The 15262-nt window shown below is 46.6% G+C and overlaps 2 protein-coding genes and 1 long non-coding RNA gene across 6 annotated transcripts in view; 2 read left to right on the forward strand and 1 right to left on the reverse strand.

Moving 5' to 3' along the window:
- Positions 1 to 15262, forward strand: part of ATP8A2 (ATPase phospholipid transporting 8A2) — a 683532-nt gene that overhangs the window by 12852 nt on the left and 655418 nt on the right. The window lies entirely within an intron of this gene.
- LOC146057985 (uncharacterized) lies at positions 3889 to 5906 on the forward strand. The gene is made up of 3 exons (XM_083169882.1): positions 3889 to 4301; positions 4801 to 4869; positions 5165 to 5906. Exons 1-3 carry the CDS (start codon positions 4031 to 4033, stop codon positions 5851 to 5853), a joined length of 1029 nt encoding a protein of 342 aa, XP_083026008.1. The 5' UTR covers positions 3889 to 4030; the 3' UTR covers positions 5854 to 5906.
- Positions 4770 to 6596, reverse strand: LOC146057986 (uncharacterized). Of its 2 annotated transcripts, XR_014469808.1 has the most exons (4): positions 6418 to 6596; positions 6254 to 6319; positions 5146 to 5249; positions 4770 to 4857 (listed from the first exon to the last, which is right to left on the reverse strand). It is a non-coding gene; the product is annotated as an uncharacterized LOC146057986 (long non-coding RNA). The 2 variants fall into 2 exon arrangements; XR_014469807.1 differs by having other exon boundaries at positions 6254 to 6596.

Genomic DNA, 15262 nt, shown 5'->3' on the forward strand with positions numbered 1-15262 from the left:
CAATTATAGCATTGCAGATTGGGCCGAAATTATCACAGCACATCTGAGGATGCAGATGGTGATAAATCTGCCCGTTAAACCAGTAGCATAACTAAAATTTGTGTGACCCCTGGCCAGTAAAATTTGTGCGCCCCCTCCCCAATACCATTGTATCTGCCACTGCTGCTGCCCGGTAAGTTGCTGATCTGCTGCTGGCCCGCCGGGACCACCAGATGCTTCTGTCTGCGGTCCGTGCACTCCTCCTCCAACATCAATGAGTCTTGATGGGCAAACCTGCCTATTTTATGGATGGGCAGCCAATCAGGAGTGCTCTTTCATTATTAACAACAAAACCACTGGTTTATCTGCATATCTATGGAGTAAAGTGGTATTTTATCCAGAGCTGGAGGCAAGTTATGACTCAAGTCACTTCCAAAATGTTATTCCATTATGTTTTCCACCTCAGTCTGTGACTTGTAAGGCAGTCTCCCAGTAACACAGATAGACTAGGCACTATCTATTCTACAGCAATGCTACCTATAATCTGACAGAATTTCCATAAGACAACATATTAGACATTAGATAAAGGAAATGGTGACGATTTAAAAAAAAAAAAAAATAGGCAAGAGGAATTTGACAACTAAAATATAATTCGAAAATCTTCACAAAACAAAACGTGACTAAACGTCATCACATATTGTGAGTGGCGAGCACTGAATCATCTTCACGTTAGTCATTCACCCGCTTTGGAAAGTATAATTTTCCTCATAAGGGTAACAGCTGCTGTGCTGACACCATATTTGTATTATCTGCGTATTACATATATCCTCCAGTGGTTTCATATATTGCCCTGCTCAGCCTGTCACTGGCAAGAAGCATGAATTCATCTACCAAATGCTGGGTACACACCTATAGATATATATGTCCAATCTGTCTGGTGGAAACAAAAATCTGGTAATGTGTGGGAGCATATGACAATGGTCATTCAGACATATTGCTTAAAATAAATTTGGTCTAACAGATGAGTCCAAATATTTGTTTTTGTCCCTTTGCCAGTGTTTGGGAGCAAATGATTGATTGCCAGATGCTTTCATTCATTACAAGATTTTTGTTCACGCCAGACAGATAGGACAGATAAATCTATAGGTGTGTACCCAGCATAACACAGGTGATGACAGGTGAGCACACAACATGGAGACACTTCTTTTGTGTTCTTAATTATTCTATTTACTGTGTGCAGCTTGTACACCTATCTGACCTTTCATCCTTTCTGACATAGGAAACAGAGGGTGAAGGGACATCCTGAGAATTTCTTTCTATAAGTACAGTACTATTTGTATGTTCTGAGCTTGTTTGTTTATTAACATTTTATTATATAGCACAGCAAATTATGTTGCGCTTCACAATTGTAAACGGGGATACAACAAACTGGGTATTTATAGACATTTCAAAGGTAGGAGGGCCCTGCTCGTAAGCTTACAAGCTTCCGATGCAGTTTTTCTTTCTTGTGTCTGTCTCTGGATGATCCATTGGGACAACGGTATAATGCACTCTTAAGTTCTAACGTAACTTTTGTATCATTACAAGCTTCACCAGAAATTATACTTGTCAGGAGAGATGAGTGTGGCTACCTTATTATCTTCAAAAAATAACTGTTTTGTCTTTTTTTGGGATAGAATAATATAAATTGATGTCACTTGTTTTAAACCTCCTTGTGAATTGCACCTGGTGGCTATCAAATATATTCTATACTATTGTTGTATCCCTTTTACACCGCCGCAAAAACCCGGGTCAGTGGTGGGTCAGACCCGGGTCAGCGGCGGTGTAAATGGGTCAAGCCGTGTCCCTTTACACAGGACTTCTACCCAGGTCCTGACCTGGGAAGAACACGGCTAGGACCTGGGTAGAAGGCAGCGTAAACGGGTACGCTGGGTCATCCGAACCAGCTCCCATTTACATCAATGGGGGAATCCCAACCTGCAGACCACAGCGTCCGCAGGTAGGACGGTGGCCTCCGCTGTGCCTGTGTGCGGCATCCATTCACCACCCGGATGAGGGCTGGGGGGGTGCACAGGGGCTGGGGGCAGCCCAGCAGCTTACCTTGGTGCTGGTCTTGCCCCCAGCGCGATGATCCGCGGGGCCCGGTGCAACGATCGGCGGTCCCAGAGCTTGGAGATGTTGTGGGAACCGCCTCTGCCGGGGGGGGGGGGGGTGTGCAGGAGGGGCAGCCGCCAGTGTAAAATGGACCAAATGCCGGGTCACACCGATGTTGAAGCTGGGTCCAAAAACCCGAGTGCGACTTGGTGTAAATGGGGTATTACTAAACTATGTACTGTAGGATTTGCATTATCAGGAGCAGAGTCTAATGAAATGGTGGTCTTCATCAGACAATCCTGCCCTGGTGCCTATAATGGTAGACTGGTATTGTAGATATGACAGCATGGTCAACAAGCCAGGATGCACTAAAGGCTTGTACAATTTAAAAACTGTTGTCGATTGACTGGAGGTCAAAAGAGTTGACAAAATCACCTAACGAGGACGCACTGAGGGAGAATAGGAGATGCCCAACAGCAGATCCTTTGGGGACACTGTCACATATCAAAGGCTTACCTCCGGAGCGGGGAGCGTCCGGTGGGGTGTGCATGGTGGCAGGCGGTATTGCAAGACGTGACTGACATGGTGGCATCTCAGGAGGGGGCAGCAGGCTGAGTGTTAGGTGTAGCGGCAGCCACCATCTTGCTGGTGTTCCTGAACAGGTGCTGATGGCTTGTGCTAGATGCGGCTGACTATGGTTTCAGCAGGTGTCCTCTGTGCAGGGGGAGACCGGATCAGACCAATTCTCCTGAGTCCCCCGCTCTAATGGTTCAGTTCTCTCCCTTAAAAGGGATCAGGTTTTCAGCCTCAGCGCCAGTACTTCTTGTTACTTACCTGTGTTAAGTGCTTCAGTCCTGAGCTCCTGAGATTAACTCTCGCTATACTGGTCCGGTCCCAGTCACCTGTGCCGTGCAGTGCCTACCGTCCATTCACAGTTCTCCACGTGGTCGCCTGGTCGTCTTCTGGAGGTTACCCTGATTCTGACAGTCTGGGTGACATTCTATGCTTGCACATAAATGCGCATGTTTTTTTAGCGCACCACATCGCCGCAAATCGCACTTTTACAAATCGCACTTTTCAGTCATAATTCGCATATTTAATGTGATGCGTTTTGGAGGCTGAAAAGTGCGAATAGGTGCGATTTGCGGCGAAGTGATGCGCTTTTAAGTAACAAAATAGTGCGAATTCTTCCGCCGGTCATGTGCGATTTTTGGACCAACCGGAGTGCGATATACAAAACTGTCTCCGCATGAGTAAGAACCCCCCAACCTATTGGCCCACCTGTGTCCCCTCCATTATGCATCACACCCCCTATATAAAGGGGCATTGGCGCCATTTCACTCTTTGATAGGAAGTAAGGAGCATGGAGAGGAGCAGTGGCAGTGTGAGTTCAGGAACAGGTGTTGGTGGCAGAGTGAGGAGTGGCAGAGGGAGCAGTGGCAGAGGGAGCAGTGGCAGAGGGAGCAGTGGCAGAGGGAGCAGTGGCAGAGGAAGCAGTGGCAGAGGGAGCAGTGGCAGAGGGACCAGTGGCAGAGGGACCAGTGGCAGCAGCCAGACAAGTGTGAGAGGCAGCAGTGTGGCAGGCAGCATGGCCACAGCAAGGGCAGCCCCACACCAGGCCCTGGGCGTCCAGCCCCAGCAGGAGGAGGTGGAGGATCCGCTGGCATCCCCATCCTACAGCCAAGACCTTGACCATACCCCACACCAGCTGCAGGAGGGCCACATGTCAGAGGTGGAGGCAGATGGTGGTGAGGAGGAGGAAGACACTGCCATGGAGGAGGAGGGCTACATGGCTGGTGTTGAAAATGAGGAGGTTGAAGCTGGCCGCACCAAAAGTGGCAGAAAGGTGCGTTTTTCCTATGAAGAAAATGCAGCACTTGTCCGGGCTATCCTGCCAGTGTTTGAGCGTTTGCTTGGCAAATCTCACCACAAGACCACTGCACAGCGCAAAAGGGCTATGTGGAAGGACATCACCCAGGCGGTGAACGCTGTGAGTCAGCACAAGCGCCTGGTCCGCAATGTGAAAAAGAGATTCAACGACATCAAAAGGCAGTTGAAGAATAAAATGGCCATGGAGTTGGAGGAGGCCACCAAGACTGGAGGAGGAAGCCCCACCACTGTGTGCTACAATTCGTATGAGGTGAAGCTGAAGCGCATCATCCCCCCTGAGGTCCTGCCTGGCATGCACGTGGCGGATACCGATAGGCCACAAACGCCATCTAGAGCTGGTAAGTGTGACCACATGCAATCCTAAACATACATGCTAATGTATTATAACTATAATGTTCACTTGTATTGTTATGCTAAGTAAAGTGCTGCTGTGGAACTACATAGCCCAGCAAGGTCATGCACAAGAAATTGCCTGCTACTCCTTTAAAATTGCTGATAATGCTGGGCCTTGTAGTTCCACAACTGCTCACATTGATTAACACTGTAACATTCTTTCTAGCAGCCTAACATGTATGTGGACAAAAACCCAGAGGTGTACTGGTGGTTTAGCTGCCATGCCTACATAGCAAAGATTATACAATAGTTGTCATGTGTACAATAGTGTAATATTATTAATGTCACAGAAAAATCTGTGGGTTCCAAAACAAAATGGTGCCAAAGATATAAAGCAGTCCTTGTCCAAAGGGTATTGTCCATTATTGTCATCTCAATGCCTGTTTGCACAAAATGCTTCCCCATTGCATGGTCCATAATGCCTGCCCATCTTTCCTTCTACAGATTGTCAATCCCGAAGTGCTCACGCATCCAAGACCAGAAGGCCCGTTGCTGCAGAATCTGCGGAAGCAGGTAAATGAACAAAAAACACACCATTACACATACAGTACACACACCCATGTCACCTCAACAATATCTCATACCACATTCAACTCCTGTTGCTACATTGCAACGGAAATGAATGTCATCTGAGCTACGCATGTGACATATTATTAATGTGAATGTTACATGCTGTATCGGGGTACATGTGTAAGTACATAACACCCCTAGGTATTTGCGTCCAGCATCTCAAGCCCTATGTAAAACAGTATAGAGGACAGTGTGGCCTATATATGCATGAGTACTTACCTCTTCTCTGTATCCACAGGTGCTATACAACTAGGGTCAAACCAAACAGATTCTTCAATGATGGTGCTAGACGAAATGGACATCATTCTTGAACCAGTCGACACCTTTGCGGCAGAGGAAGAAATACAGACCTCGTCACAGAGTGATCTTCCCCAAAGTGGGGTGTCTCCCAACCCACCCCCACCCACCAACACACCCCATACAGCCGCTTCGGCTTCCCAAGTAGCTAACTCCTTGGTTAATTTCAAGGAAAAACAGATAGAATTCATGGCCTCCCAAAGCCTCCAAATAGGTAATATCCAGGGGTACATGCGTGACACCTTCCTTCAGTTACGGAAAATGGCACGTAGTGTACGGGTAGGTGTAGGCACTCATGTGCGCATTGCTAACAGCATTGACACCCGTCTTGTTGAGCTAACTGCTGCTGTAAGGGAGCAGAATAGGCATATTGGCAGCCTGGCGCAAAGTATTGCTGCACTCACCCAATCATGCACAGCGCAGACTAATGCCTTACTAGCTATGCAGGCCCAAATCCAGCAGCTGGAAGCCAATGTGGGAGGTGGCACAGCATCCACCCTCAGCAGTGTATCCAGCACCCCAATAAGTGGCTCCCCCACTTCCCCACCCCGTCGGAGTGTTAGGACCCGTGGTGGGCTTGGTACAGGGTCTAGAAGTGGTGTAGGGGTGCCTGATGCTGGGAGAAGGTAGCTCCTACATATGTTTCATTATTTTTCCCATTCCCAATCATCTTGTAACATGCCCCCAGAGTTGTTATTTTTCAAAATGCAGATTGCGTCTGACAAAGTAGACAGAAGTAAAAATGTCCAGCCGCATACCATTGTGTTTGTGTATTATTTTTTAAGCAATTATTGTGTGCAGTCTAAAATATTGCAATGGTATATGACAATGGGATTGCACTAAAGTAGTGTGGGGTATCTCCTTGGCTGGCAAAGGTTGTGCATCTACATATTCCAGCAGGCTCTGACACTCATGGTTTGGACTGTAATGCTTAGAGTGTGTCAGGGCATGCTGGCACGTGTAGTTCCACACCACCAGTGAGACATGTTTGACTGCATACATCATTCATACATGTCTGAAAAGTACTTACAAGCTAGATATCAGCAAGGGATAGGTCAGCACCACCATCTGCATCCGTTGGGCTCTGTGTATTAGGCTAAATGTGGGTGGAAGCAGATGGTATTGGTCACACATTAGTTAATGAGTACACTTACAGCACAGGTACATTTTGCAGTACAGGGCACATGTGCTTACCAGAAAAGTATCGGCTGATGATGTGTGTGCGCACCAGATTCCCCCTCTGCGTACCCCTCACTACCGGAGGTGTGGTAGGTTGGGCTTCCTCAACGACTGCTGCATGCTCCTCCTCCACATAGGCAGGTTGGGACAGGGCTATGTTGTGCAGCATGCAGCAAGCCTGGATAATCATGACTACTTTGCCAGGGTGGTAAAGCAGTGTACCTGACGACCTGTCCAAACACCGGAAGCCAAATGTGCGCTCCACCACATTGCGGGTTGCAATGTGGGCTTCATTATACCGGTGCTGTGCAGGGCCCTCTGGGGTGCGCAAAGGTGTCATGAGCCAGGAAACACAACCATATCCTGAGTCACCTAAAACACAGATAGGAAGTGATTGCCTTATATGGTAATGTATGTGTTGCTTTCAAACAGGACACAATGGTAGAAGAGCAATATGCTTGTGAAAGAGGAAACACACACATTGCAGCAGGTACAATTAGGGACAGACAGGGTATTATGTTAAAAGGTACTTACCTAGTAGCCAGCCCTCTGGCATTTGGTGATTGGTAAATCTGTTCCAGAGGGCTGAGTGTCTCAGAATATAGGCGTCATGGCAGTTTCCCGGAAAGCCTGCAACAACACTCAGGATTTTCAAATTTGCATTGGATACAACCTGCACGTTCAGGGAGTGCCGCCCACGCCTATTGATGTAGACGTGTCCCCGCACGTGCGGTGCCCTAATCCCAATGTGTGTGCAGTCTATAGCTCCCAGCACGCGAGGGAATGCTGAGAGTCTATAGAAAGCCAACTTGTGGTCCTGCCACTCCTGCTCAGAACTGGGGAATCTGATGTATGTCCGCCACAACTTCTTTAAAGCAAGTAACACTTGAGTGAAATGCTTAGAGAAAGTGGCCTGTGATACCCCCAAGGCCCATGAGGTCACAGACTGAGTGGAGCCTGTGGCCAAATAGTAGAGGGAGAAATACTCACACAAGGTGAGTTTAGGCAGCGCTTCAATCAATGAATGAAAACAAAATTTGTTTACAAATGTATAAATCTTTTTACTGGTTTAAAAATGCATATATACACACACAATACAATAGTACAATCATGAACAAATGATCATAATAAAAATATTAAAATGGAAAAGGTGGGGAAAAAAAGTAAACTGGAATTAATGGAAATAAAGTTAATAAAGAAATATCCCGTCTCAAAGGACATGTATTTGTGAGCAGATAATGTAGTCACTTGACTTGTGGGAAAACGGGTAAGTGCACTTTACCAATTTAGACGTATCTGGATCTTTGTGGAACAATATTTTGATGATGGAAGCTGGGTATATCCTCACGATAGATGCGGCTGTTTGTCGTGCCGCTGGAGGGGTCAGTGATCGCTGGATGGAGTTAGCCTCTGTGATGAGGTGTGAGACAGATGGAACGTGTCTCCAACACCAGAGGGATGATATTGTAGCGATATAACAATTTGAAGTTCCAGAGTTGTAGGAGTGTGGCTTCCGTGACCCAGGGGTGGCCTCACTGGTGTAGATGTTGGTAACCAGTGGTAACTGGGAGCACGGTGTCCGCCTTGTAATAAGATATCCAGATAAGCAGATGTGACAAATGTCCACAATGAAGTCAATCTCACAAACCGTCCTGAGGCTGGGATGGGGGTAGCAAATCACCTAACGCGTTTCACTGCGTCCTGCAGCTTTATCAAAGTAGAGGGCACACATTAATTTGTGCAGCCCAGACACTGCATAGTTGCCTTCCCCAAAAGGGTCCAAATCCTCTCTCACCTGCTCATATAAGTCCAACAGGTTAATGCGGTTCAGCCTAAACATCCCCACAACCTGCTGATCCGAGAGGGAGTCCAGGTAGAGCCGAGCACGATACATACGTGGGGTACGCAGTAGTCGGGGGGCTACCTGGATCTGGTGTGCAGCTTCCTCCCTCCTGCGCAGCTCCTCCAAATGGGCCACATCACAAATCATCAACTCCAAACCACTCTGCAAAATCTCCATGTTTCAAACCCTCACAGGTGTCCTAAATGCTGTTGGGGTTTATGTAGGGGTGTTTGTGAGTGAAAATGAGGGCACCTGTGATGACATTAACCATGTGTGCACTTGACCAAAATGAGTTCTGTGCAAATTCGCCAAACAGAACCTGGTCTGAAATAAGTGCGATAATTAGACACCTAAAAAGTGCGATTTGCGAAAACGCATTGCATTAAATAAGCGATTTGTATACTTTCCTATACGAAAACATCTGGATGCGATATAAATGCGAAATAATCTCGCACTTTTGGTCCGCATACCTTAACGCACATATTATGCGATTTCAGCCCCTTAGCGCATACCATTAAATTGGCGATTTCAGGGAAAAATGCGATATCGCCATTTTGTGGTCTAATTAACGCCAAAAAAAGCAGATCTCATCCCATAGAATGTCACCCTCTATCTCCAAAACGCAGTGTCAAGTCTTTCAATGTCCACAGTTTATCTACAAGCCCGTTACCAAGTCGTTTAGTGTCCTCAGTTCATCTTCCACAGCCATCAAGTCTTTTAGTGTCCACAGTTTACCTACAAGCCAGTTACCAAGTCTTTCAGTGTCCTCGTTTCATCTTCAGGTCACAGTCACCAAGTCTTTCAGTGTCCTCCTATTGTCTTTCACACCACAAGCAGCAAGTCTTTACAGTATCCTTCCGCTCATTTCCTGAATCTCAATCCCTCAGTTCATTAGAGACTGGTTATTGTCCGAAGGTCATTGCCTTTATCATACCATTCAAACTTTTACAACAGAACAGTAGAGTACGACTCCAGGCATTGAGTTTTGTACATCATTTATTTAGATTAATAAACACTATTTTACTTTACATTTCCATTCTCCTACTCTTTCTTACAGCACCATACTATCATTTGGGTGAGCGCTTGACAAACCTGCTAAACTAACTGTATTACGTGTCACCAGCAAATGATAGCTAATTTGGTTAAACAGTACAGTAGAACACATGGGCCGTGACAAATATGCAATCAGATAACGTAGCTATCATTAGGCTAACAGCAGTGCTGAACACTGATATTTAATTGGTTCACAGCTATGGATGGGAACGTTTCACCCAGAGCTTTCGTCAGTGGATTAAGGCAAGGATTAACATCTGAATAATTAACAGCACCCTGTTGGGGTGGGTCACGTAGTGACAGCTATCACATCAATCATTACCTGGCTGCACGACAGATGCTCTTAACTACTTTGGTACATCCAGAGATATATGTCCTGAGGCTTGCAAACAGGTTTAATGCTGGTTTCTTACTGGGACTTTGTTATACACTAGTGATGTCAGTCCTGTATGACATGAGGTGGAAACCCTGACTTCTAGTTGGGCATTTCATTGACTGCCCAACATTGAACATAAGTAAATGGGGCAAAAAGCATCCAAAGGTCAGTGCCTAAAATGACATGACAAACCCAGCCTGTAACATGACAGTTAGGAGCTGATTGGCTGGTAGATGTATTATACCCATTTAGGATACAATAGAATATTGAAACAACTGAGCTGTAGACTAGTGTCAATTCAACTATTTCTACAGTTCCAGTCATTCAGGATACACTTTGGAAAAGGGAATTAACTGAGCTGTGTCAAAACAATGGGGGTTATTCAGGTTGGCTCGCAAACCACATTTGGGAGATGATTCAGGTTCACTCGCAAAACATACCTGGTCTGCTAATGTACAAAACCATGTGCTCTGCAGGTGGGGCAGATGTAACACGTACAGAGAGAGTTAGATTTGGGTGAGTTATTTTGTCTCTGTGCAGCGTAAATACTGGCTGTTTTATTCTTACACTGCAATATAGATATCAGTTTCAAGTACACACCCCACCCAAATCTAACTCTCTCTGCGCATGTTACCTCAGCCTCACCTGCAGTTCAGCATGGATTTGTCCATTAGCAGAGTCAACCTGAAAAGGTGGAGAGGAGCAATGAAAGGTGGAGAGGAGCCCAGGACAAGGAGGAGTCTTGTGCCCATTCTAATAAGTAGACAGCAATGCAGGAACCTATATTGATTAAAAACATGTGGTGAATGTGCTCATTAGTTTGGCCAAATATGATCCTCATATATGTATACACCATGTTATACCCGGACCCTATATAGGTCCCGGTGATTGGCACCATTTTCATTCTGGCTGTGATTGCAGACAGCACAGACATGTAGTTAGGGCTGTGGAGGGAAGCGGGGGGGGCAGCGATGGGGGACTACTATTGGGGGCTACTAATACCCCTTTCACACCAGCCTAAATTCCCGGGTTGGGTCCGGGACTAGCGCTGGTGTGAAAGGTTCCAGGGACAAATTCCAGGGTTAATTTGCCGGCATTTCAACCATGCTAGGTAGGTGGGTTGCTCCCGGGTCCCTCCCGGACTACTGGCTGGTGTGAAAGGTGTAGGGACATGTCCCTCCTTCCCGTGTTGCCTCTGCTAATGCTGCTTGTCAAGCAGGGCAACTTCCTGTTGTGGTGGACGCTCACAGACATGCCCAGAGGCAGCATACAGCGTGCAGGGAGACACTGTGCATGTTCTGTGGCACCACAGACCCCAGCAGTGAGTTTTAACCCCCTGAAAGCCAAGAATGCCTGCATTGGCAATCACACCACATACAGGAAGACACTGTGCAAGCTCTGTGGCACAACAGACCCCAGCAATTCACCCCTGCAATGTCTGCAAAGGCCCGCCCTCTCTCCCTTTACCCCTCCCCCTAATTACCTCATCTTTGTGAGCCTAAAAAAGGCCATTTTCAATGATATTCTCATAGAAATGCAGGGTCATCCCAGGTTCAGTATGAAAGGTGCCGACCCGGGTTTTCCCTGCTTCAAAAGCATGTGTTAATGGGTCCTAACCCGGGAATGTCCCTGGAATTTAATTCCCGGGTTGGTCTCTGCATTTTTGGTGTGAGGGGTATAAGGTGAATTACTATTGGGGACTACTATGGGGGAATACTAAGGGGTACCCACTAATCTTGAGGATTGCTGTTGGGGACTACTAAGGAGCTAATATAAAAAATTAAAAATATGTATTTTTTTATTTTGCTGCAGGGGTGCTGCAAAGTGTGATGAATAATTCCAGGGGTGCCACCATGTGATGTGTATAATACCTGCGGTTCCTCCATGTGTGCTGTATAATTCCAGGGGTAACGCCATGTGTGCTGTATAATTCCAATGGTGCTGTCCAGTGTCCGGTAGCAGTCCAGGGGTGTTATCCAGTTTGCCTTATAAGTCCAGCAGTGCTGGCATATGCTGACATATAAGTCCAGCGGTGCTAAAAGTCTCAGCATAGACTGATGATACGATGGAGCCATTATTTTCTTATGTGTCTGTCGCACTGCGCATGCATCCAGATAGCTTGCACACAAAGTCAGAGTGGTACAATCTCAGAAATGTCTTGAAAATATATTGGGGATCCTGGACGATGACAGGTGGTTCTACTGTAGACAGTTTGTCTTATGCATAGTTATCTACCCTCCTACATTCTGCAGGAGACTCGCTGAAATAGCAGCAATCTCCTTCTCTCCCTCATTAGTCTAGCAATCTCCCTCATGTCACCTAGTCCACATTACACTATGACCATGTTATGGTAGTGTTGCGGCTGCATACACACACACACACGTACATACTCAGACATAGAAAGCCATAATTGGATGAAGAAACTACAGCTGCCATAGAGCAGGAACAAGTTTTAATGGAAAGCCACAGCAACATGGGCTCTTAAAGAGAGGAGGAGCTGTTTGCAGCCTCCTCAGTTCGGGCCGCAATAGAGTCTGAGCTCTAGAGGGCACAGACTGTACTTTGCATGTGCCGATCTCTGGAAAAATAACACGATGGCCATTTTCTCGGCGAAGCGCTCACACTTCAGTGAATTTTGCAGGGACATCCTGGGTAGAGACTCAGGTAGCGCGCGACCTTACAAAGGTAATAACAGGAAGTTTTAAAACAGGTAAGTGTATAAATACACAAATGAAGTGATCCCTCCACCGGCGCAGGTGGAGGGATTACTTCATTTGTGTATTTACACTTACCTGTTTTACCATTAAGAATTTGTGAGGTGTGGGGAAACCAAGAAGGGGATCCCATTACTGGCTGCATAGATACAACTGCGCTAACTAGTGGGAGTTTTTTTCAATTATACAAGCATTCAAGAAGTTTTGTTTGCTTTCGTATTAAATGTTTTATGTATGTACCCAGTTTTTAAACTGCATATTTTTATAATGAATATTACCAGAAATTCAATCATTTAGATTTTGGAAAAAAATAAAATAATTAAACGAAGCTGGAAATACTGGGCCTGTGCTTCTCAGATTGGTAAGTGAGATAAATTTAAAATAATTAAAAAAATAAAAACTTTTTATTTTTGCAAATAATATATACGGTAGTACAATAAATATTTGTTCGACAAGTCCTGTAAGGTGCTACAGTAACAGTAAGGTGCTACAGTACTGGTAAGGTGCTACAGTAACAGTAAGGTGCTACAGTACTGGTAAGGTGCTTTAGTAGCGATAAGGTGTTTCCAGGGCCGTTTCTAGACAATTTAGCTCCCAGGGCAAAGAAATAAAAATGCGCCCCCCCCCCAACACATAACATGGTATAGAAGAAATTGCGCGCGCCGAAATAGGGGGCGTGGTTTATTTTAAAGGGGGCGTGGCTTAATATAAGGGCGTGGTCTATCAGGAAACAATTACCTTACATCTCACTTTTGCAACCTGCACGTCTAGACATTGTCCTCCCGCACTTAAGTTGGCGGGCTGAAGGCCACACAGTGACATAAAAATATAAAGGCCCACACAGTTACCTAGTACGCCTCACAGATCAAGGCCAAACAATGACTGGCTACTTAATTCATTATACACTTTTTACCCGTGATGCCAATTACACATTACGCCGCACACTGTGATGACAATGACATATTACGCCGCACACCATGATGACAATTACACATTATGTCGCACACTGTGATGACAATCACACATTACGCCGCACACTGTGATGACAATTACACATTACGCACACTGTGATGACAATTACACATTACGCACACTGTGATGACAATTACATATTATGCCGCACACCATGATGGCAATTACACAATACTCCCCACAACGTAATGCCTATTACACATTATGCCCCACACGCCGCTGCCATACAACTGATGCTGTTTACTAATATGCCCCCACAGTGGCAGATATGCCCCCACAGTGCCATACATATATGCCCCCACAGTGACAGCTATGCCCCCACAGTGCCATACATATATGCCCCCACAGTGCCACATATATATGCCCCCACAGTGCCACATATATATGCCCCCACAATGCCATACATATATGCCCCCACAGTGCCAAATATGTCCCCACAGTGCCACATATATGCCCCCACAGTGCCACATATATATGCCCCCACAATGGCAGATATGCCCCCTCAGTGCCACACATATGCCCCTACAGTGCCATACATATATGCCCCCACAGTGACAGCTATGCCCGCACAGTGCCACACATATATGCCCCCACAATGCCAAATATGCCCCCACAGTGCCAAACGCCCCCACAGTGACAGCTATGCCCCCACAGTGACAGCTATGCCCCCACAATGCCACACATATATGCCCCCACAGTGCCAAATATGCCCGAACAGTGCCACATATATGCCCCCACAGTGCCACACATATGCCCCCACAGTGCTACACATATGCCCACACAGTGCCATATATGCCACCACAGTGCCACACATATGCCCCCCTCAGTGCAAGACCTATATGCCCCCACAGTGCTAGAATATTATATCCCAGCAGCAGCACAACTCACCATTGCTGCTGCTGGGGAAAGCAGAGTCCGGGTCTCCTGCTGCTGCTGTTGCTGCTTCATCAGTTCCCAGGGGAGGGGAGGGGATCAGGGGAGCGCATTCTAGCGCATCTCTCCTTCCCCTTCACTATGCCAATCATAACTCGCGGGCTGGCTCCTGATTGGCTGCCGGCCTGCGAGATGATTCGCTAACAGCCCAGTGACACAGACAGGGGAAGGCAGAGACGCGCTATGCGCTCCTCTCCTCCCCTTTCAAATCATCTGTTGCTGGTGTGGCCGCGGCGTACGTACGCCGGGGAGAGGCGGAGGAAGGGGGGGCAGCGGCGTGGGGGGAGCTGCCGGGCGCCCCGGCTATCCAACAGTGTCGGAAGCCGGGGAGAGGCGGAGTAAGGTGGGGGCAGCGGCGTGGGGGGAGCTGCCGGGCGCCCCGGCTATTCAACAGAGGCGGACAAGCCGTGCTGCGCCCCGGGCTGCTGCACGGCTTGTCCGCCTCTAGAAACGGCCCTGGGTGTTTCAGTAATAGTAAGGTCCTACAGTAACGATAAAGTGCTACAGTAATTATATCGTGCTACAGTAATATTAAGGTGCTACAGTAATGGTAATGTGTTACAGTAACAGTAAGGTACTACAATAACTATGTGGTGCTACAGTAACATTTGGTTGCTACAGTAACAGTAAGGTGCTAAAATAATGGAAAGGTGCTACATTAACGATAATGTTCTACAGTAACGGTAAGGTGCAAGAGTAAGGTGCTACAGTAACATTAAGGTTGTACATTACTGGTAAGGTGCTACAGATGTAACTGTAAGGTGCTACAGATGTAACTGTAAGGTGCTTCAGTAGCGATAATGTCATATTTGCCTATTTTTTCAGGTTGCCCCTTCGGGAGAAGCCCGAATCTCAACCCTTTTTGATCCTTATTTCTTTGTAAGGATATTCATATGCCTACCCCAAGCATGTTTAAATTGTTGTACTGTCTTCCTCTACCACCTCTGATTCCACTTATCTACTACCCTT

Source organism: Crinia signifera, chromosome 2 (assembly GCF_055691185.1).
Source record: "Crinia signifera chromosome 2, ASM5569118v1, whole genome shotgun sequence".
NCBI lineage: Eukaryota > Metazoa > Chordata > Amphibia > Anura > Myobatrachidae > Crinia > Crinia signifera.